This window comes from Oncorhynchus nerka, linkage group LG24 (genome assembly GCF_034236695.1).
Source record: "Oncorhynchus nerka isolate Pitt River linkage group LG24, Oner_Uvic_2.0, whole genome shotgun sequence".
Lineage (NCBI taxonomy): Eukaryota > Metazoa > Chordata > Actinopteri > Salmoniformes > Salmonidae > Oncorhynchus > Oncorhynchus nerka.
In genome coordinates, this window is record NC_088419.1 from 58,775,025 (window position 1) to 58,800,723 (window position 25,699).

At 41.9% G+C, this 25,699-nt stretch overlaps 1 protein-coding gene across 1 annotated transcript in view; it reads right to left on the minus strand.

Annotated features, from left to right (window-relative positions):
* Positions 1 to 9,494: 9,494 nt before the first annotated feature.
* The window catches only part of LOC115108298 (CUGBP Elav-like family member 5), a 68,227-nt gene continuing 52,022 nt past the window's right edge, over positions 9,495 to 25,699 (minus strand). The window contains exons 9-13 of the mRNA XM_029632458.2: positions 21,251 to 21,457; positions 14,610 to 14,702; positions 13,558 to 13,701; positions 11,838 to 12,002; positions 9,495 to 10,939 (exon numbers count right to left, since the gene is read on the minus strand). Of these exons, the coding sequence (XP_029488318.2) occupies positions 11,875 to 12,002; positions 13,558 to 13,701; positions 14,610 to 14,702; positions 21,251 to 21,457 (572 nt within the window). The 3' untranslated portion in view covers positions 9,495 to 10,939; positions 11,838 to 11,874. The remainder of the gene's footprint in view (positions 10,940 to 11,837; positions 12,003 to 13,557; positions 13,702 to 14,609; positions 14,703 to 21,250; positions 21,458 to 25,699) is intronic.

Sequence of the window (25,699 nt, forward strand, 5' to 3'; positions counted from 1 at the left end):
GATTGTGATGAGGCACAGATCTGGGGAAGGGTACCAAAAAAATTGAAGGTCCTCAAGAACCCAGTGGCCTCCATCATTCTTAGATGGAAGAAGTTTGGAATCACCAAGACTCTTCCTGAGCTTGTCATCAGGGAGGTGACCAAGAACCAGATGGTCACTCTGACGGAGCTCCAGAGTTCCTCGGGGGAGATGGGAGAAACTTCCAGAAGGACAACCATCTCTGCAGCACACCACCAATCAGGCCTTTATGGTAGAGTGGCCAGACAGAAGCCACTCCTCAGTAAAAGGTACATGACAGCCCGCTAGGAGTTTGCCAAATGGCACCTAAAGACTGTCAGAACATGATCAAATTCTCTGAGCTGATGAAACCAAGATTAAACTGTTTGGCCTGAATGCCAAGTGTCACATTTGGAGGAAACCTGGCACCATCCCTTTGGTGAAGCATGGTGGTGGCAGCATAATGCTGTGGCAATGTTTTTCAGCGGCAGGGACTGGGAGACTAGTCAGGATTGAGGCAAATATGAACGGAGCAAAGTACAGAGATCCTTGATGAAAACCTACTCCAGAGAGCTCAGGACCTCTGGGGTGAAGGTTCACCTTTCAACAGTACAATGACCCTAAGCACACAGCCAAGACAACGCAGGAGTGACTTCAGGTCTCTGAACGTTCTTGAGTGGCCCAGTCAGAGCCCAGACTTGAACACGATTGAACAACTCTGGAGAGACCTGAAAATAGCTGTACAGCAACGCTCCCCATCCAACCTGACAGAGCTTGAGAGGATCTGCAGAGAAGAATGGGAGAAACTCCCCAAATACAGGTGTGCCAAGCTTGTAGTGTCACACCTCAAAATAATTTGAGGCTGTAATCGCTGCCAAAGGTGCTTCAACAAAGTATTGAGTAAAAGGTCTGAACACTTACGTATGATGTTTCAGTTTATTTTTAATTTTTTATAAAATTGCAAAAAAATCTAAACCTGTTTTTGCTTCATCATTATGGGGTATTGTGTGTAGATTGCTGAAGATTTAAACAAATGTAATCCATTTTAGAATAAGGATGTAATGTAACAAAATGTGGAAAAAGTGAAGGGGTCTGAATACATTCCGAAGGCACTGTAATCTTGTTTGCCCTGTTAATGGCTTATGCTATTCATGAACTGGTAACTAAAAAATGTGGTGACCATTAAGATGTGTGTGTATAGCACTCTGAATGGACCTTATAAGACCTCTATTCATTCTTGTTACCTTCATTACATTCATGGAAACGTGTCTCTTTTCCTAGTTTGCCAGGAGTCTGAAGGCTATAGGTGCCCTCTTCCTGCGTACAGAACATGCCATGATTATTATACCACCCATTCCCTGCTGGGTTCCTCAGAGTCCCCCGTGCTAGCTACTTCTATCTTGCTCTACTTGCTGTTTGTGCAGCATCAGAGGGGGGTGTCTATGTGTATAGAGTGTGTGTAAATGTTAGCTCAATGCTGGGCTGGCTAGTGAGTCTGCTCTCGCCTGCCATTCTAGGCTTTAACAAGGTTTGGCCTGTGCTTGACAATATCTTGAAAACAACAAGAAAGACAGCACAGACAGCACAGGACACTGTTAGATATGCAATACACACATGGTCCCAGTTCCCATTTAGCTAGTCAGCATGCCCCGTCTGTATTTTATTTCAGTATCTATTTCGCAAAGTAAGCTATTTTCTCACACATTCTTTGCTTTATACTAGTGTCCCCATGTCAGATGGCACACCAATGAGCCACAAGGGTTTGGAGATGGGCAGGAAAATGATGAAATGCGTCACCATTTTATCCACATTTATCATTATACTCTTAGCACACGCCAGATGTCCTAAATCGTGTGTTCTTGGGCTGAGTGTTCATCACCCTTATTTTTAATATCATCTGAGGAGGGGAGAAAATAGAAAGAAGCAATTGTGCGGCCGTGGTAAAACCTGTCACAAGCAATCTTGTCTTGGCAGCCGAGCAGGCAGAGCGCTAGTTAACACGCTGATGGCTATATAGCTCCAATTGCCGCTTTAATAGTTATTTTTCTGCTCTTCCTTCCTTATGACGTTTGTCAACCCTCCAACTTCAGTTGTCTTATCCTTTTTTATTCCATAAATAGATGGGCTAATATGGTCCATGTTGTTCTTTGGTTGTTAACATGGTGTGGGGGAGATGAAAGTTCCATTTGCCCAGTGGTGTTAAACAAACTCAAGATTTCGGTCCTGTCCTGATTCATATTCATCTGGGAGAACCGGTGACAGCATGACAACTGCCACTAAAACTGACATGTGGGCACTGAGGGTGGGCTTAGAATAGGGGAAACTTGATATATTGAAAACATCTGACAAGCCAGTACACAAATTAGGTTAGAGGATAGTCATAAATCTTAAAATAAATAGTCCAAGTTTACAAAAATGTTTTCTTGAAAATCGTGTTCCTTTAAAATATATGTTTTGTATGCTAAGAATGGTACATGTTTGTATGTAGGCTTACATTATGTAAAGGATACTGTAGGTACTGTAGATTGGCCATCATCCACCTTCTTTACAACCAGTCTCCCTTCACTTTCCCCTTGTAAACAAGGACAATTAAAATGCTAATGAGTTGAGAACAAACCCTTGAGTGATTGATACTCTCACTGGAGAAATTAATTTGATGTTAATAGAGAAGTTGGCAAGATAAATAGATAGTGCTATGTGAGTCCTCTCCTTGATTGTTAAATAGTTAGATTGATGGTTGTCTTAATACAAGGTGTTCGGAGACTGAAATGAGTTGGCCTTGATAAGGATATAGAATTCTGCATTTATACAAGGTCAACAGAATATTCTCTGTCAAGTGTCTTTGTATTATAGTGTTATTGAAGTATTAGACCAGTTATGTTATTGTTGATATAGTGATATTCTCTTCGGTCCAGATTATACTGAAAAAGATGACGCAAGACTCTCTATATATGCAATGTATTCCAAGCACCTATTTTCTAAAGGCCAAAATGCTGTGGTGTTCAGTGTAAACATTGACGATCCTCTTTATAGGCACTTTCTCTTCATTCATTGTAAATGTAAGGAATAAATAATTATATGACAGAGTAGAACTCCTTTTTCATAGCTTTGTGGACAGCAGCAGGTATGGCTGGTTCTCAGTGCTCGGGTTTGTATTCTTTTTTTTCGACACGTTTTTCATGGCCTATTAAGTCACATCTTGTCCTGTCGTCCCATGAATCACTGGCAGGAAGCTGGTGTGTGCTGTGCATAACGTTAACCAACTTATGCATTCAGGACCTGGTTTGTGGACCTGGTTTGTGCCTGTGTAAGATAGAGCAAATTGTAATTCCACATGCAGATACTGTTGCATAGATCTCTAGAACAGAACAGCATAACATAATCCAACATGTTGTTCAGTTGCTGTAGGTGGAAGGTGTGTGTGGGGAGGGGGATTCTGGATAATCCCAGCTATCTCAAAACACAGGCTTTTATACTTGACCGAGTCCATGTTTCTGTCTCTTCAATAATCAACATGACAGGAGGAACCTGAACATGTCTCTCAAATAGACAACCTGATGCAGCATGGCTACTGACCTACATATCAAACTATACTCTGGTATGAGAGAGAACTTATATAAAGGATGATTGACATTTCTACTTAAATAAACACATACCCTCCCCTAGGTTTGGTCTATTAGTATCTCCGATGCATTCACTACTGGGTGTGTAAAATGAAAGCATCTTCCTCCTAAGCAAGAACCAATGCATGCCATTGCAGTGGTAGTTGCACTACTGTACAGTAAGGCAAGCCACAGTAGAGAATACCTGGACAGCTGAGTGTATATTTTTGTTAACGGCTGTCACCAAACTTTTAACAAATGGCACCTCAGCACCCCGGAGCCTGGAAAAACCCTGCTCGGAAATGAAGCACCTGCATCATAAATCTTGGAAAGTTACAATAATTTGCAATTCACTCCCTCATCAAAGGCAATATTACCCTAATTTATTATCTCCCTGCGCACGGGCCCGCAAAGGCCGTGGAGATAAGAGTTTATCAGGAGGGGGATTGATTTTCATTAACTGATAATAAAGATGAACTGCCGGGCTCGCAAACTGACCAAGAGCCATACTTTATTGGAATTGGGCCAATTTATTTAATGTGCTAGTGGTTCTAATTTTGGTCCGCCCTTCTTCCCCTGCTCTTCAGAATGTTCTTCCTTCCTTCATTACCGTAGCAACCCAGCCCTACTGTTAATGTCACTACATCTTTTGATGCATCAACACAACACAACTGTACTCTTTGTCAATGTTGCATGAATGTGCCATGATTTGTATACATTGCACTGATAGCAGGTGTAATGTATATGTTATGAGTTTCTTTATTTGTTACACAATCATTTTGACTTGTTCCTGCCAACACTCATCATCATTCCCTCCGGTTATTGTTACCCATCAAATTTTTCCCCAAAATATATCATATCCCCAGGTTAAGTCCAATAACCATACAATCAGAATTTACCTACTAAATAGCAGAGCACTGGGTCCACAGTCTTTAGGATTACAGATCATTTCAATCACTCTACACCTTGCCTCATTAGGTTTCTATATGAGTATACAATGAATACATTTCCCCACCTACTGCCTGGCTCTATGCTACCCTGTTAATTCTAGAACAGTCTCCTATCAGATACATCCTAATTTCCCACAAATGATCATGTGAGCTTGTTTTCTTATGGTCTTGGAGGCGTGTCTTTGAAGATTGCATGTGATTGGTACTGCTGGTAACGTGCTGAAAGGGCGTATCACTGATGGGCGTGAGGCCATCAGTGATAATGGCCATATTGGCCACCATTAAACACTCAATTACCCTATACCTAGAAAATTACCCTATACCTAGAAAATGACCCTAGAAATATTCCAGGAAAAAGGTTGCAACATGTATAGACATAAAATGCCTTCAGGACAGGGATGGATACTTAGCTGTTTGTCCAACAACTCCCCTTCTCAGTGGTGTAGTTATGCATTTATTACACATGAGAATGCAACATCCAGTTTGAAATTTTATTGTAAAATTGAAAAAAAGGAGAGAAAGAGAAAAGCCCCAATAAGCATTTCTTTTTATACATACCTTATCATAACAGAACAATAACATAAATAAATACAAATTAAATAAATAAACAATTAAATAATACATAAATAAATAAACACATACATAATTAAATATCAAGTTCCTTACCTGATCAAATAAATAATTATAAAACCATTAAATCATTAATCATTAATATGAAATAATCTAAGCAGCAAGTATTCAAGAAATTTCAACGGGGAAAAAATGTTTGGTTTCTCAGGCTATTACAGAACACATATTTAATTTTTTTTATATATAAAAAGGTACTGCTTCCCTTTTCAGTTAACCATGCTGTACTGAGGCCATCAAGCAGATAGGTGGCACTCTCCTCTTTGAAACAACCTGTAAACAGCATTTTTCTGGTCCAGGTTTAGAGAATAGCACTGAAATGCTTCCCTTGCCCCATAACATGTCAGTAAAGTCTACTAAACAGATTCAATACTTTTGTTATATATTTTTGTATGCTTTGTGCTGAGAAACCAGAAGTTTAACATCTTTATAAAGCAAAAACCCTCCCCTCCCAGCCCTCCCAATTCCACCCACCATAATACCCGAAGAAAGGTCCTGTGCTGATTTTCCATAATATACAGATTTCATATTTATAATAAGCTACTATCCTTAGTATTCAAACCATAGTTAAAGAATCATATTGTTAATACGAGTAGTACCATAATTATAATCTTTAACCCCCCCTAGCCCCCCTATTGAGCATGCTCAGAGATTCAATGACCATCATGGTTAGAGAGATGGAATGACAAGGTATGAACAGAATGGTACTACAATGAAAACACTGAAAAACATTTCACTGGCTCAAGCACGTCGTTTAAATTGTAGTGCGATGAGAATTACTGCTGTTGCCTACAAATCAGACGGGACAGCACCTGTAAACCTGCACCCCATGTGGGCAAATAATACTGGAATTGATATAAACAGTCTGCATCCACACGCCTCCGTAGCAATTATTGTACTCTTAACTTTTACCCCTCCATAAAAATTACCTCTCATTTCTCAAACGCATTACATTTCAGCCACAATTGCCATCTTTAATTTGTATTACCCAAGCTGTTGTTAAAGGCCAAATGTAATTTGATTTTAATAATTAAAAAATCCCTCCAGTAAAATTTGTGTAAGAAAAGCTTTTTGGACTAAGGCTCTAGATGCTAGGGGCACATCTGTATATCACAGTTTGCTAAGGTTCCTAGTCCCGACAGGGGAGGATAAACAGAGGGAACCTACCACAGTAACTCACTTTTGGCAAATACGGGTAAATATCTACCTTGCAAAAAAAAACAACACTTTCATTATGTTCTTAATCAATCTTGTTCTCTAATTTGCTAATATTTCAACTGTTAATACGTCATTAAACATCTACTACCACATATTTGCACGGCTGCATATGAATATCGTGAATCCGTCGTCTGCTATTGGCTTTTCTTCCTTTTTTAGCTTTACAATATGAACATTTGAATGTCTGATGGGGGAATTAAACAGAGGTTGTCCCCTTTATAAACGCACTCGGCTGAGATTTGGCACCTCTGATGTTGATAAAGGCATTACAGCACTTTGACAGCATACAAGAACTCCAGCCTTTTGTAGCTTTCAGTGGTCAAGGTTAGTGTGCATTGTCCTTTTGGTATCAATGCTGAGGATTACATTCAGAACTCTTCAGAGAGCACTAAATATACATGCTGGTACTTGCTCAGTCACATCCTCGCAGTCAAATTCTCATTCAGATGGTTTGTTGCCCAGTTATTCAAGCAGATATGCCATTTGCCAGACATCAGACAGACGGGATGTGTGGTGGAAAAGAACAGCGTCTACATATTCAGAGTGAGCAGGGCACAGGGCAGTGCTCAGAGAGCAGGAGAGAGAAAGAGATAGGGATAGAGAGGGTGGGAGGGGGAGAGAGAGAGGAGATAGAGGCCTTTCCTCAGTGGTAGATGGATCGGCATCATAGGAGAATGAGTATGGTGATTGAATGGCTTTGCGATGGAAATTAGAAAAGGGAATAGAGTTGAGTAGGAATACTGCTACAACGTAAATCTGCAAACCGATTTCATCTCAAACATATCATTAGTGTAAAACATGTTTATATTTCATAGGAATAGTATATTCTACTGCTTTAACAGTTTACTTTTTACTAATACTCTTTAAATTATCGTCTCCATCTGGATATAGGAGTTGCCAACTATTAGACAACACATTAATGGTTCTTCAGGCTAATAGCACGCTGTCTGCGTCAGAGTTGGTTTTGTTGTTGTGTTCCTGTTTGTGACTCCCCTTCCGAGCAGCAGCTGCAGTAACTACACTTAATGTCAGGCCTGCTGCAGTCTAATTGATGGATCATTTTGCTGTTAATTTGACCTCCTAAGGCTGCTAAAGCCAAGCTGTTCCTCATGGTGTAAGAGTTCTCCTGTCAGCGTGCTACTATTCCCACCGGAAAGATTGCATCTGCTCTTAAGTTCAGTCCCATCTACAGCAGGCAGGCAGGAAGGACTACACTACACTTGCTCCTCCGTTTGACCTCATTGTTTGCCGCTATACTAAATAAACTCTACAGACTATTTGTTTCCATTCCAGGAATGATACAGGGCCTTTGGAAAGTATTCAGACCCCTTGAATATTTCTACATTTTGTTATGTTACAGGCTTATTCTAAAATGGATTAAATACATGTTTTTCCTCAGCAATCTACACACAGTACCCCATAATGGCAAAGCAAAAACAAGACTTTTAGAAATGTTTGCACATTTATGAAAAATAAAAAACAGACACCTTATTTACATAAGTATTCAGACCCTTTGCTATGAGACTCCAAATTGAGCACAGGTGCATCCTGTTTCCATTGATCATCCTTGAGACGTTTCTACAACTTGGAGTCCACCTGTGGTAAATTCAATTGATTGGACATGATTTGGAAAGGCACACACCTGTCTATACAAGGTCCCACAGTTGACAGCGCATGTCAAGGGAAGGATACCAAAAAATGTCTGCAGCATTGAAGGTCCCCGAGAACACTGTGGAACCAACAAGACTCTTCCTAGAGCTGGCTGCCTGACCAAACTGACCAATCGGGGGAGAAGGGCCTTGGTCAGGGAGGTGACCAAGAACCCGATGGTCACTCTGACAGAGCTCTAGAGTTCCTCTGTGGAGATGGGATAACCTTCCATAAGGACAACCATCTCTGCAGCACTCCACCAATCATCAGGCCTTTATGGTAGAGTGGCCAGACGGAAGCCACTCCTCAGTAAAAGGCACATGACAGCCCACTTGGAGTTTTCCAAATGGCACCTAAAGAAACAAGATTCTCTGGTCTGATGAAACCAAGATTGAACTCTTTGGCCTGAATGCCAAGCGTCACGTCTGGAGGAAACCTGGCACCATCCCTACGGTGAAGCATGGTGGTGACAGCATCATGCTGTGGTGATGTTTTTCAGAGGCATGGACTAGGATACTAGCCAGGATCGAGGAAAAGATGAACGGAGCAAAGTACAGAGAGATCCTCAGACTGTGGCGAAGGTTCACCTTCCATCATGACAACGACCCTAAGCACACAGCCAAGACAACACAGGAGTGGCTTCGGGACAAGTCTCTGAATGTCCTTGAGTGGCCCAGCCAGAGCCTGGACATGAACCCGATCTAACATCTCTGAAGAGATCTGAAAATAGCTTTGCAGCGATGCTCCCCATCCATCCTGAAGAGCTTGAGAGGATCTGCAGAGAGCAATGGTAGAATCTCCCCAAATACAGGTGTGCCAAGCTTGTAGGGTCATTACTGAAGAAGACTCAAGGCTGTAATCGCTGCCAACGGTAACTCAACAAAGCACTGAATAAAAGGTCTGAATACTTCGGTAAATGTAATATTTCATTTAAAAAAAAAATGTTTCTGCTTTGTCATTATAGAGTATTGTGTGTAGATTGATGAGGAAAAATAACAATTTAATACATTTTAGAATAAAGCTGTGACGTAACAAAATGTGGAAACAGTAAAGGGGTCTAAATACTTTCCGAATGCTCTGTATATCATATGTCACATGTCATATGTGTTTTAAAAGTATAGCATTCTGTCTCGCAGTCACAAACAGGCCCACAGCACATGTGTGTCAGTCTAGTCCCTCCCTGAAGCAGTGAGAGAAGGGGGTAAGGTGCTGCTGCATTTATCATGCAGGCGCTGTGTGAAAAATGAACTCTGTCAGTCAGTCAATTCATTCGAAATGCCAATGTGTAATTGATTGTGTATCTCGTGCCCCGCAGTGCTGCTCTCCACCTGATCAATATTAGCATTATCCTAATTATGTTGCGAGTTAGGTCTCAGGTCCCCATAAACTGATGGTCCCTATTAAAAGAGATGTGCTTGAGCAGGAGCCCCCCCCCCCCCCCCCCCCTGCAGAGAGCAGCTGGAGAAAGCTGGCAGCGGTAGGGGGCAGGACCCAGTAGGCACTGCAACGCTTGGTTGGCAATTTTATAACCATTGTCAGGGTAATTTGTATATTTTATTAACCAGTTAAAGATGTTGAGCTTCTTTACTGCTCCGTATCCACACTACCGGGTGGCACTTTTACAGCTGTGCTTTATGGTCAGATAATCTGTATTATCAGTGCTTTAATGACGCTGCCTCGCTTTTTCCTGACACGGAATGCCTTTTTCTGCAATAAAAAAAGATGGTGGTCTACAATGATAATACATCACAATGGAACACAGTGCGCTGACAGGGGGACTAGAAACAGCAGAAGATTGAAAATATTGTTCAATACACTGTATGTCTTGAATGTTTGGTTTGACACAATTTCCGGAATATCTTTTGGCACTACAGTGTGGCGCTTTATGAGCAGCTACTCAGAGTTGCTTTGTTCCTTCAACACAGAGAAGTTACTAGAGAGATATGTCCAAGATGATGAGTCCAGATTTGGAATGATGACTGCTAACAGCAGATCTGAACATGCCCAAAACAATCTCTAATCCACATATTCTACGTCCACTAAAATAGTATAGCTTTTAAAATACTTTTTTTATTTTGTATTTTTTTAGATTTTTTAATATTCTCAAACCCAGTAGCTATAAATGTAAAAGGAAAATAAAAGAAAAACCCCTTTTCCTGCTCCAACCTGAAGCTAGTAAGTTTCTTCTTAAGTTTTAACTTGTAACATTATTAGTAGTAGTTTGTAGTATTAGTATCATTAATACTATATTATATTACTGTTGAGAGCAATAAAAATGTTTGGTCCTTTGGTCCCTTAGGGGTGAAAGATTTTCAGTTGTACTGTAGCTAATGGAAACCTCAGTGACCCCAGAAAGTCATAGTCTGGCGCTTGCTGAGAGATGGTGAGAGAATAAGAGAAAGAGGGAAAGAGAAAGAAAGTCCATCAGTAGGACAGAATAGCTTCTTTTTTTCCACTGTTTTTCTTGATCTTCAAGTGTTAACCCTCATTTATCCAGTATAGTAAAAGCCACAAGCGCCTCTTTCTTTATATATATGTGTATATAATACGTATATAGAAATCTATTTGTTGTTGCTGCTTTTTTGTTTGTTTGTTGCTTAATTAACAATTCAAGTCTCAACAAGAAAAGTTTCACATCTTTTTTCAGTTTTTTTTATAACTTCTCTTGTATTTCTTGCACTGTGCCGTTTGTTGCGTTGAAGTCCTTCGGTGTAGCTGCTGCCAACTCCTTCACACCATCTTCAATCTCTTCATCATTGCAATAGCCTACGTCTTCTTCAAAAGTAAATGCTGATATGTCTTCGAAAATTCCTTGTGTGGATTTTTTTTAAACATAAATTTTGTTTTCAAAGAAAAAAAGTTGAACTCCAAGATATCTTCAGTTGTCCTCAAAACCTAAAAAAATAGAGATCAAATTGTTAGGTTCAGTTGGACTCTGAAGAAAGCTCAAGCTAGATGTATTAAACCATACTGGGTCATACAGCTGCAAAGACAAGGTATGATTACACAAGCACATGTATTTATAACGTCCTACTGGGCATGGTCAGCTCCAATACATCTCTGTTGCTAGTCAGGAACTGAACTGGTTCCTCTCACTGGTGTAGTCATGGCCCTGCCTGATGCAAGAACCTTCATGGACATGGAGGTGTATGCGTGTGAGATAGGACGGTCGTAGGACGGCAGTAGGACAGTCGTTGTGGTGGGCCCCTCTGCCCCCCCCAGAGGTTTTTCTCACTTCATCCGTTGACTTGACCTCGAGCCAAATTCCTCGCTCCTCCCTAGTTTCACAGCTGGCCTGCCTTATCAGGAACTGAAACTAGACTGTTGCCCTTTGCCTCCCTCCTTAAGATCATTGATATTCAACAATAGCATGTTTGAACAGAATATACACTTTCTGCACTCCCCCTTGTCTCACTCAGTAACTTTCCATACACCACCTTTCTAGTTGCCCTCCATTGACCCCAACATATATATTCCTAATATTTAAAGTAATCAATAAGTTCTAGTATGGTAACATGAAGAAGTATGTTTCAAGCTAGAATCCAACAAAGCCATGATTAGATCTAGCTTGCTTTTATTTGAATGTTTGATGTTTCTTGATAAACAGATTTGCCATCTTAAAAAAAAAAAAAAAAAGTTCAATTACGCCCATGATATCAGTGTGATGGTTTGGAGAAAGCCAGCCCACATTTGCAAATCAATCTATCTTTGTCTATCATGATGACAGATATCCTATTTCTAGGTGACAGGCATTCTATAAGTCTGAGTCTATAAGAAAGTCCACTGGGTTTACCTGTGCTGTTGCAGTGAACACTGAGGGCTAGGTTGTGTCAGTAAGGGCGGCTGGCATCCTTCGGTCGTTTTAACTGGACTTTCAACCTCTTCATTCCAATCTGAAAGCCGTTCATGGCTTGAATAGCTGCCTGTGCGCTAGCTGGGTTGTCGAAGCTCACAAACCCTAGGAGAAAAGACAGGAAAAGTGTATTAGCCTAAAAGCTAAAACGGTCAATATGGAAAAGTAACCAAATAGGTATCCAATGACTTCAATTATGAGGAAACAAATAAAAGATTTCAGACAATGCACTCGCATTATGCACGGACTATTTCAGATTATATCAAAGGGCTTATTTTGATGGGAACCAAAGTAATATTTGGAACAATATTTAGCATTTTCTGTCATTTGAACCATTTTGCTTCTCAATGTAGCATTGTGCAAACACTATCAAATGCTCTTGATTATAAATCAATGAGCATGCCATTGTGGCTGTTCCACTTGCACAGAGAAGCAGAACCCACACAGGCGAACACAGAGACAGGCCGACGCAGAAGCACATGCGTACGGCGCCAGACACTCAAGTCCAAACTCATGCTGAGCATCCTGTTTCCATCAACTGTAAAAATAAAGCCTTGAAAGTCAATGACCAGAAACTGCAGTGGAGTGTGGCTCCGGTTGATGCACTCCCCAGCGTCTATAGTGTCATTAGGAACAGTCGATGACCCATGGAAAAACAGCAGGAGCCTCCCCAGGTCCCCTGACACCTGGGAGGGGAGGTGTCTGCCTACACTGCCCCATTAGGGGGATGGGTTACGGGGGACAGAGGGAGGCAGAGAGGATGAGAGGGGTGCCCTAGGCTGGCCCTGCCACGAATAACAGGGAAGGATGTGGACTTAAAGCAGGTTTAAGGGGAGCTCTTAATGTCAGCTTTTCTCCCAGCACCATCAGTCTGGGTTTATCCCTCTCCCTGCCTTCTACATTAATTACCCTACAGAGCAGCCCAGTCCCCAGACCTAACATTACATTGTAAATGCATAGTGTATTAGTCAATACTGCAAATTTATATGTTATTAAGTCCCCCCTGAGAGCCGGGCGGCAATCAATTTTGCCCAGGGATGTGCGGCTCCCTGAATTGAAAACAAATGTTGATCTATAATTGTCCTTTGCCTTACCCTCATTTTTTCTCCCCCCTCCCTTCATCCCCACTTTTTTTTCAAGCCCAAAGACAGGTCTGGTCTGTGGGTTGGCAGAGCCAAGTGGGACCAGGGCCAGGTTGGCGTGTGAATCAGCCCCAGTGCGCCCTGGGTATTGGGAAGTAGTGTGGGTAACAGAGCGGTGATCTGGATGCTGATACAGCAGAAGCCCTCACATGAGTTTTCAGGTCAATTTCACATCCACACAGTAATACAGTGGCACAGGGACTGTGACCACATACATGGTATTCCCAAGATTGGCTGTGAACAAAATAGCTAAAAGCTTTTCAAACTCAAAGGACATCCTTAGTAAGATAAGAAGGGAAATATAGGCAACCAACTTGTTTCATGTAAAAGTTACATTTTGTTGAAATAGCACAGGAATCATACTATCATGATAATATATAAAAATGTAAATATTTAAGTACAGATTGCCTTGTTTGCGATACATGAAAATGATATTTAAGATAATAGATTGATCGATAGAACAAACATAGACCTTCTCTCTATGACCTACTGTACTATGGCTCCATTACAAAACTCACCGAAGCATTTGCTCTGGTTGGTGGCTCGGTCCATGAAGACCTTGGAGGAGATGACGCTCCCGAAAGGCAGAAACATCTGCATGAGTTCATTATCTCCAAACTCCTGTGGCAGGTGGTAGATGAACAGGTTACAGCCCTCGGGCCCTGCGAACACACAGAAACCATGGCAACCACAATCAGACCTATTTACTGCTTTATTTACCGCTGCCTGCAGACCCGTGGCTTCTCATTTGGCCGGGGAACAGATCTGAGGAGCACGACTAATGGAGTGGCAAAGAAATACATTTGTTAGGAGTTCGGTAACGTTACCTTGAAATAATAACAACGCTGTGTTTACCACCACAAATACAAAATTGTGAATTTTCCAACTTTGATTTGATTTTGCACGGTGTGGCGGCATGACATCACTGAGGTGGCGACTTGATGATGTGTTTTCGTGGAGATGTCGAGCGGGGAGCATTACACCTCTATTCGAGCATCTAATCTAGCAAAACCTCTCAACCTTTAATCAAGACAAAGGCCGACATAATAATAAATGCATGAGGAAAAGCTGATTGGTAATGACTTAGAAATAGTGAAACCAAAATGACATTTACACACGGTTGTCATCATAATGCTGTGTAGGACAATCAACTAAGCAGATTGAGATGTGACCGATAAATGTGTTTGAAACCAGTCAATGGATTACACAACACAATCAACCATTAGATGCTCAAATGTAATCTCTATGTTGTCTACATTTTGGAAAAGGTTAAAGCTAAAGTCAATCCTGCTAGACTGCATCACATCCAAAGATGCTAAGATGATGATGCTTGATTACATTTCTTTCCCCCCAGATAATACCTCCACACAGCTAGAGTACTATGTAACACTTTCTAAAAAGGGAACATTTAATCACTGCATTATAACACCTAGACAACATTACCAGGAAAGTGTAATGCCAAAATCTGAAAGACAATATTGCAATGAAGCAATTAACAGTGAATATTTAACTATTTCTAATAGTGTAGTACAATAGTTGTAAAAGAGTGTTAGTAATATTGTTCTCTCACCCTCACCTTCTCTCTGTTGCTGTTGCTGGATGACCTGTGATGGCTGAGGCAGTGTCTGGCCTATGGGAGTCAGTGTGCCAGCTGGGTAGATAGCTACAACACATTGAAGGGGAAACACAGAGAGAAGGGGGGGGGTTCATGTCAGCGCTGCTGTAGGTTTGGTCATCACTGAATACTCAAACTATTTGTGTAAATATTTATAACAATCTTTATTATAGTAATCTTTATTATAGTTGGTCAGTTATGCTGTATGCTTTCAGTTACAGTATTGCAGTTTGTCATTCATTATACAACGGGTGGGTATAATTCTGGATGTTGATTGGTTAAAACCGCATTCCAGCGGGTGTCTATTCCACAAGTTACCACCGGCTAAAGCTATGACGTTGAAATGCCTATTTATTCTGTTCCATCTCACTGCGCAATCCGTCTCATCAGCCCAGCCAGACTTATAAACTTGATCTCCAATATAAAAAGCATTTTGACATTATCTCCCATTTCTTTTAGACTAACAATTGGTTTTCAACAGCTGAGATTTGTATTAACTTGCTGTCTGTCTCTCCGACATTTGCAACATTGTTTCAATAATATTGAAATTCGATCTCCAGCTGTCCCATAGTAATGAAAGTGTCTGGAGTCGGGACAAGACAGACAGGCAGATTTTCACAGCCACTCGAAATCATGAATCAGCTGGCATCCTTTCTATGGATACATACAAAGAAATACGAATAGAAAACAGGCCAAATGAAACAAAATGCAGCTAGGTTGCAGTCTTTCCAGCGTCAGTTTAAAATGATTGGCGTTAGCTGTGTTGTTGGCTAGTTCCTCTGAACAACAGTGTCCTCACAAGAGAGCACAGTTTCTATGCCAGGTGAAATTGCGCATAATTGTTATGGATGTATCCAAATGTCACCAGAAAGCAGCTTTAACAAACGCAAATGCAGCTACTTTGCTGTTATTCTGGCTGCACTGTTTGATGTGACTGTAAATTAGCCGTAGTTGGCTAGCTAGCAAGGAATAGGAACGTTGCCAGCCAGTATGGCATTTAGAACAAACAACTGGGTCCATAGATACAGAACAACAAGACTGAACGACTGGGTCCATAGATACAGAACAACAAGACTGACCGACTGGGTCCATAGATACAGAACAACAAGACTTAACGACTGTGTCCATAGATACAGAACATGACTTAATGACTGGGTCCATAGATACAGAACAACAAGACTGAACGACTGGGTCCATAGATACAGAACATGACTTAATGACTGGGTCCATAGATACAGAACAACAAGACTGAACGACTGGGTCCATAGATACAGAACAACAAGACTGACCGACTGGGTCCATAGATACAGAACAATAAGACTGACCGACTGGGTCCATCGATACAGAACAACAAGACTGAACGACTGGGTCCATAGATACAGAACATGACTTAATGACTGGGTCCATAGATACAGAACAACAAGACTGAACGACTGGGTCCATAGATACAGAACAACAAGACTGAACGACTGGGTCCATAGATACAGAACAACAAGACTGACCGACTGGGTCCATAGATACAGAACAACAAGACTGACCGACTGGGTCCATAGATACAGAACAACAAGACTGAACGATTGGGTCCATAGATACAGAACAACAAGACTTAACGACTGGGTCCATAGATACAGAACATGACTTAATGACTGGGTCCATAGATACAGAACAACAAGACTGAACGACTGGGTCCATAGATACAGAACAACAAGACTGACCGACTGGGTCCATAGATACAGAACAATAAGACTGACCGACTGGGTCCATAGATACAGAACAACAAGACTGACCGACTGGGTCCATAGATACAGAACAACAAGACTGAACGATATGGTCCATAGATACAGAACAACAAGACTTAACGACTGGGTCCATAGATACAGAACATGACTTAATGACTGGGTCCATAGATACAGAACAACAAGACTGAACGACTGGGTCCATAGATACAGAACAACAAGACTGACCGACTGGGTCCATAGATACAGAACAACAAGACTGACCGACTGGGTCCATAGATACAGAACAACAAGACTGACCGACTGGGTCCATAGATACAGAACAACAAGACTGAACGACTGGGTCCATAGATACAGAACAACAAGACTGACCGACTGGGTCCATAGATACAGAACAATAAGACTGACCGACTGGGTCCATAGATACAGAACAACAAGACTGACCGACTGGGTCCATAGATACAGAACAATAAGACTGACCGACTGGGTCCATAGATACAGAACAACAAGACTGAACAACTGGGTCCATAGATACAGAACAACAAGACTGAACGACTGGGTCCATAGATACAGAACAATAAGACTGACCGACTGGGTCCATAGATACAGAACAATAAGACTGAACAACTGGGTCCATAGATACAGAACAACAAGACTGACCGACTGGGTCCATAGATTTAGAACATGACTTAATGACTGGGTCCATAGATACAGAACAACAAGACTGACCGACTGGGTCCATAGATACAGAACAACAAGACTGACCGACTGGGTCCATAGATACAGAACAATAAGACTGACCGACTGGGTCCATAGATACAGAACAACAAGACTGACCGACTGGGTCCATAGATACAGAACAATAAGACTGACCGACTGGGTCCATAGATACAGAACAACAAGACTGACCGACTGGGTCCATAGATACAGAACAACAAGACTGAACAACTGGGTCCATAGATACAGAACAACAAGACTGAACGACTGGGTCCATAGATACAGAACAATAAGACTGACCGACTGGGTCCATAGATACAGAACAACAAGACTGACCGACTGGGTCCATAGATACAGAACAACAAGACTGACCGACTGGGTCCATAGATACAGAACAACAAGACTGACCGACTGGGTCCATAGATACAGAACATGACTTAATGACTGGGTCCATAGATACAGAACAACAAGACTGACCGACTGGGTCCATAGATACAGAACAACAAGACTGAACGACTGGGTCCATAGATACAGAACAATAAGACTGACCGACTGGGTCCATAGATACAGAACAACAAGACTGACCGACTGGGTCCATAGATACAGAACAACAAGACTTAACGACTGTGTCCATAGATACAGAACATGACTTAATGACTGGGTCCATAGATACAGAACAACAAGACTGAACGACTGGGTCCATAGATACAGAACATGACTTAATGACTGGGTCCATAGATACAGAACAACAAGACTGAACGACTGGGTCCATAGATACAGAACAACAAGACTGACCGACTGGGTCCATAGATACAGAACAATAAGACTGACCGACTGGGTCCATCGATACAGAACAACAAGACTGAACGACTGGGTCCATAGATACAGAACATGACTTAATGACTGGGTCCATAGATACAGAACAACAAGACTGAACGACTGGGTCCATAGATACAGAACAACAAGACTGAACGACTGGGTCCATAGATACAGAACAACAAGACTGACCGACTGGGTCCATAGATACAGAACAACAAGACTGACCGACTGGGTCCATAGATACAGAACAACAAGACTGAACGATTGGGTCCATAGATACAGAACAACAAGACTTAACGACTGGGTCCATAGATACAGAACATGACTTAATGACTGGGTCCATAGATACAGAACAACAAGACTGAACGACTGGGTCCATAGATACAGAACAACAAGACTGACCGACTGGGTCCATAGATACAGAACAATAAGACTGACCGACTGGGTCCATAGATACAGAACAACAAGACTGACCGACTGGGTCCATAGATACAGAACAACAAGACTGAACGACTGGGTCCATAGATACAGAACAACAAGACTGACCGACTGGGTCCATAGATACAGAACAACAAGACTGACCGACTGGGTCCATAGATACAGAACAACAAGACTGACCGACTGGGTCCATAGATACAGAACAACAAGACTGAACGACTGGGTCCATAGATACAGAACAACAAGACTGACCGACTGGGTCCATAGATACAGAACAATAAGACTGACCGACTGGGTCCATAGATACAGAACAACAAGACTGACCGACTGGGTCCATAGATACAGAACAATAAGACTGACCGACTGGGTCCATAGATACAGAACAACAAGACTGAACAACTGGGTCCATAGATACAGAACAACAAGACTGAACGACTGGGTCCATAGATACAGAACAATAAGACTGACCGACTGGGTCCATAGATACAGAACAATAAGACTGAACAACTGGGTCCATAGATACAGAACAACAAGACTGACCGACTGGGTCCATAGATTTAGAACATGACTTAATGACTGGGTCCATAGATACAGAACAACAAGACTGACCGACTGGGTCCATAGATACAGAACAACAAGACTGACCGACTGGGTCCATAGATACAGAACAATAAGACTGACCGACTGGGTCCATAGATACAGAACAACAAGACTGACCGACTGGGTCCATAGATACAGAACAATAAGACTGACCGACTGGGTCCATAGATACAGAACAACAAGACTGACCGACTGGGTCCATAGATACAGAACAACAAGACTGAACAACTGGGTCCATAGATACAGAACAACAAGACTGAACGACTGGGTCCATAGATACAGAACAATAAGACTGACCGACTGGGTCCATAGATACAGAACAACAAGACTGACCGACTGGGTCCATAGATACAGAACAACAAGACTGACCGACTGGGTCCATAGATACAGAACAACAAGACTGACCGACTGGGTCCATAGATACAGAACATGACTTAATGACTGGGTCCATAGATACAGAACAACAAGACTGACCGACTGGGTCCATAGATACAGAACAACAAGACTGAACGACTGGGTCCATAGATACAGAACAATAAGACTGACCGACTGGGTCCATAGATACAGAACAACAAGACTGACCGACTGGGTCCATAGATACAGAACAACAAGACTGACCGACTGGGTCCATAGATACAGAATAACAAGACTGAACGACTGGGTCCATAGATACAGAACAACAAGACTGAACGACTGGGTCCATAGATACAGAACATGACTTAATGACTGGGTCGCGTCTCTATCAACCGAACCAATAGAACGAACGACCAGCCTGCTTGGGTAGCAACCCTACATTTGTGTCGGGACTATATCTCGTGGAAGGACGAAATTGTATGAATATATTCATCAAAATCATGTTTTTTTATGAGAATATGTCAATCATTATTTGAAGATGTTAGTAACCCGTTGTATAAAAGTGATAATGCCTCCAAAGACCGTGCAATATATCCTCCAAACACCGGTTTCTCTGGCATTATCACTTAAATGTAGCATGTAAGGGATAATCAACGAGGGGCTATGCGTTCTATGGGAAATGATGAACTACGTGGAAGGTGTGTTGCACTACACGCTAGAAATGTGTTGTTCAACATCCACTGAAGTAGCGAGCAAGTTCACTAGATACCTACAGTAGTTGCCGTGGTAACCGAACAAACTCTTACTAGTTTAGCTAACCAAACCATCAGTTTGCCATTATGAAAATCGAATTTAACAATACCAATAATGTTTTCAGTTCAACTTTTGCTTTCAAAAGCAGCACACACATAGAACATGTAAGAATGAACTATAGCCCCTGAATTCTTCCGTGCAAATATACCATGCCTTATACGGAAATAATGAGCGCCCTAGTATTCCCTTCACAACAATCAGAAACAACTATTAAACAATTCCATGGTATAATCTGCATTATAAACTGGGTGGTTCGAGCCCTGAATGCTGATTGGCTGTATCTATAACCGTATTCCGCGGGTATGACAAAACATTTATTTTTACTGCTCTAATTATGTTGGTAACCAGTTTATAATAGCAATAAAGCACCTCGGGGTTCGCGTTGGGTAGTGCATAAGAACAGCCGTTAGCCATGGTATATTGGCCATATACCACGCCCCCTTGTGCCTTTTGCTTAATTACACCATGACATTGTTGAATACTAGTTTCTGATTGGCTTGAAGGGCATTCTAGAGCGTGCATTATTTCCCTATAATGAACAGCATGGTAGAATTCAATGGCTATAATGAATTTTTACATGTTTTGTTTGAGCCGAATTGAAAACATTATTGGCATTGTTGAATTCGATTTTCATAATAGCAAGCTAGAACTGATGGTTTGGTCAAAGATTTTTTACAACTAAAGCTCATTGACCTATCTGTGGTTTGGTTAGCTAAACTAGCGAGTCTGTTTGTTTTGCTACCACGGCAACTACTCTAGCTATCTATTAAACTTGCTAGCTACTTCAGTAGATGTTGAACACATTTCTACAGGCAAATGAACACATTCCTAGTGGCAAATGTGTTACATTATAGCTGTGGTATAAAAGGGATAATCAACTACCTAACGCGTCGTAGAACACACCTTCCACGTTGTTCATTATTTTCACATAGAACGCATAGCCCCTCGTTGATTATCCCTTACATAATGTTAACTAGTAGCGATAAAGTACCACATGTGTTGTAAGAAAGTAGTGTAGGGTTTCATTACCATACTACAAAAAATGCATCATATGAATTTACTGCACCTCAGTTTGGTATGAGCCTTGAGGTCTTATCTCAGTGTGTACATAAGGCCTACCTGTGTATTGCTGTACTCCGGTGAAGGCTTGCTGGAGGGTGTCTGCGGCGGTGGGGCTCTGGGTGGAATAGGACGGCAGGCCGTTGCTGTACATGGTCTCCACGGCGGGATGTCCGTTGGGCTGATGGTGGGGGATGCCCGTGAAGCCGTTGACGATGGGAGTGACGATGCTGGGAGTGGTGATGTTGGCTGGTGGAGAGCTAAGACCTGCCGGGACAAGGACATTTCTACTTTTACAGACTATCGAACACACACAACACACACACACACACACACACACACACACACACACACACACACACACACACACACACACACACACACACACACACACACACACACACACACACACACACACACACACACACTTTTGCTCGCTACACATCCTCTCCATCACAAAGACAGGATTCCTACACGAAACTGTCACATAGCAGGCGCTGGTGGTGACACATCCCGCTGGATCACTGGGAAGTCAACCTGTGAAAAATGAGCCTGTCTGTAGTGTTTGTGCGATAGCCTGCTGGCTCCGAGTGCGAGCGGGATGATGAAACCACTATGCAACTCCAGTAAGATTCTGACGAGATAGGGGAGATTACAGTGAAACATTTACTCAGTGTGGACTCAGTGTAGCCTACTCTCTTTATATATCATGAAAAAGATCAGATAGCTTGGCACACCATGAGCACATAACACACACACACACACACACACACACACACACACACACACACACGGTTGCAGGATGTTTTACGGTTAGAATTGGATGCTCCTCTCTAGTTCGATGAATTTTAAACCAGCCTCTTGTTGGAAGTGTGCAATCTTGGGCGGAATGTGAATGAGTCCATTTGAGGAGGATCTCACTATGGATGATGGCTACTTTGAAAGGCTGCTCCGTGGTAGAGCATCAGCCCTCGCTGAGAAACGGGCCCCCTGGGGACCACCTTTCAATCTGGAGCCAAGACGGGATTGGACAGAAAGGCCGGTTGTCACGGAAACCCTCAGGCATGCCATCATAGCAATTTGTCCTCCTCGGTAAAGAGCCCCTAAAGAAAAGTCCACATAGGGATGGATACATATGGTGGGTATGCTATGCTGCATGGCTGGGAGTAATGCTAATGCCTTGGTAAATAGGCTGTGGCTCACACACAGAAAAACCTGCACAGAGCCATGTCAGCCTGAGACTACCCACGCACTCGGAGCACAGTTTAAGCAGTGGGGAGCCTGACACTCATGCAGCCAACCGCTGTGACCAGGGGAATTGCCCGGGTCCCGGCGAGAGCTGTTGTGCCTTTTGCACCATTTCCTTTTTTTAAGCTCCCCGCATTTGCTTGTTTCCTGCAGAACTGTGATGAATTAGACTGCAGCTCTGGCCCATTCTCTGGCGGGGCCCAGGAGACTGCTGCTCCCCGTTCTGAGGGTTCAGACAGCCAGTCTGGCCGACCACACGCACTCTATTGTACCGCGCCATAATGCAGCCTCTCCATCATCAGGGAAATTCATTTTCCAAGGCTTAGCAGTGGGCCGCGGCCGCCGTGTGCTTCAGGGTCAGCAGGCAGACGCAGCGCACGTGTGATAAGAGCCCAGAGAAAGAAGATTCTAAAAGTCACAGGGTGGGAGATGATGCTCGTTGGGGACGTTTGGCGCCAGAGAGAGCCCAGTGGATCATGGAGGAGACAGCTGCAGGGAGTCATGTTCAAGTGTAATGTGAGCGACTACAGCTTCAAACTAGAAAAATTGTATTTATGGTTGTAAAATAATAGTAGTAGTAGTAATTGCAGTAGTAGTACTGGTAGTAATAGTGGTTTCATAGGCTATGGGTTAGTTATAGTGACATATTTTGGGGTGGTTTGTAGCTGTATCGTTGTTATAGTGGGTTAGTTTAGTAGGCTAGAGTGAATACTATATCATCATAAGCCATAGAATGAATTACTATGATCAGGGCACCCTTGGGAATGAGACCCTGGTATCAATGAGTTTTCCCTAAATAATAATTATAATAATAATAATAATAATAATAGTATAATACAAGTGTTTTTAACCTCTCAAAATGAATGGGGATACATTCTGAAAGTGTCGTAGCAATGATTTCAGTTTAGAATGTTGAAGCCTGCGTTCCACCATTGATATGAATGGGGATACATTCTGAAAGTGTTGTAGCAATGATTTCAGTTTAGAATGTTGAAGCCTGCGTTCCACCATTGATATGAATGGGGATACATTCTGAAAGTGTCGTAGCAATGATTTCAGTTTAGAATGTTGAAGCCTGCGTTCCACCATTGAAATGAATGGGGTTACAACAAGCTTTATAGTTTTTGAAGTAGAAACGGAAGCAAAAGGCTGTGTTGAAGCCATCTATGTTGAGTCAGTTTGAGGTGTATCCGAAATTTTGCCTTTGAAATCTATGGAGCTTTTATGCACATCTTAAAACGGTTATAGTTCAAAAAGTATACATGGTATCAAAAAGCTGTATACAAGCACACTATTATAGACCAGTCTGCACATTTGAGTTTGAATGGCGTTTCTAGCTTAAACGGTTGAAGACTAGTTGCGACCAGAATTTTTCCCATTCAAGTCTATAGCACCTGAAATGCATTGAGATGTATGATTTTTTTGAAGCATCAGTGCCAGTGCCAGTCTGCATGTTTTAAAGTTATTTTGGTGTTGGTAGCTTTAACGGTTTTGGCCCTACAGGTGGCAATGGGAGGCGAATAATAATAATAACAATTATTATTATTAAGTATAAACCATTTGTAAAGTTGTGCTTTGCTTTCAGCAAGCACACTTAATAATGAATGCTACTCAGCTCTGAGGGAGAAAAGAGGCCGAAAGTGCTCGAAAACTTGTGTGTAGATACAGTACCTATCTAAGGCATAAGTGGATTACGAAGAATATACTGAGAATCTGATTCCATTTTCCTGCATATTACTTTCCACACAACCATACCATTCCATGAACTACCGTTACTGCGCAAATATTATGTTCTTAAACATGAGCAGACCTCGACTAATGTATTTCTAGCTAGAGTAGGAGAAATATTGTACTCCATACGGTGCCATACATAACAAGACATTTCATTTTATACTCCAGTGGACATATAGCCTCGCATTGTGAAAATCATATTCATAGAGTGTTTACGATGCACACACAAGCATGTGCCTGTTTACATATGCCTGTTTACTGAATGCCTGTTTACTGAATGCCTGTTTACTGAATGCGTTGTCCCATAATAATGACATGTTGTTTTGCACTCCAGAATGGGTCAATAGGAAACTACGGGTCAAGAGATTGCTTAAATTTCACAACTCGGTTTTACCTGTCAGCTTTCTAAGGTTATTATACCATGAAGTGAGTATACTACATATTCCACTTGGTTTTACCTGTCAGCTCTCTAAGGTTATTATACCATGAAGTGAGTATACTACATATTCCACTTGGTTTTATGTTATGAACGCATAATTACATTTACATTATTACCGTCTGTTCTTGGGGGAAATTGTTGAGATTGCACTGAGAAAGAAGCATAAGAGTATTTTTTATGCTAGTTATACATTCAAATCAACAAGGAGCACTGGACCCATTTTGGAGAGCAGGACAGTCAATATGAACACAAGGACTGTCTCTCAGCGAAGCAAGGAATAAGCATTCATAACAGATGTTTTCATTTATTGATTCAAAAACTAGGTGCGCTCGTACTCGGAGGGCAAACTGCACTCAAACTGTTCTGGTTGTTCAAACGTGAATGAAGAAAGGTCTAAAATGTTATAAAGGGTGTAGATTAAGATTCCAAGAGAACTACTAATGCTACTGAAAATTACTTTTTGTCATTAAAAGGTGTTATTCATGTTAATGTGGTAAAGTCCTTAAAAAGTCCAAAATGGAGTTCTATTAGATGATGCTGAGACTATATATGGTACATATTGTATAAAATGTGATTCGATATAGTGGTCTGTATGCAGCAACCCTGGTAGGATGAATGTGGCTTGTGCCAAAGTGGTTATTCTGTCTGAGCTGGTATCCCATGGCGAACGTGACACACAGCTACCCAAGGTGAGGCCGCCCTGAGCTCAGGCAGGCAGGCGTTCCCACTGAGGCGTGGTGCTGCTCAGAGCCCTTCTGGGGGTCACAAACACTATGTCAAACAGCTCATTTGCTTCAACTGTGGCATTAGTCACTCTGGAATTGTCCTGCATCATGTTTTTGACCCCAATCCAAACCCACTTCCATCAATGACACAATCAGGGCTGAATTGAATGGGAGTGTGGTTAGGCAGGGCCCTATATGTATGTAATGGATGTATTAAGCCCATGTAGAGCAGCGCTCTGGAACGTAACATTATGTCATTTTGATTACACACTTCCTGGTCATGTGATCGACCTAACAAAGGACTGCCGTTCCCCTCCCCATATCTATCCCCTGGGATCGGCATTTTTTGTTTGTTTCATTTTTGTT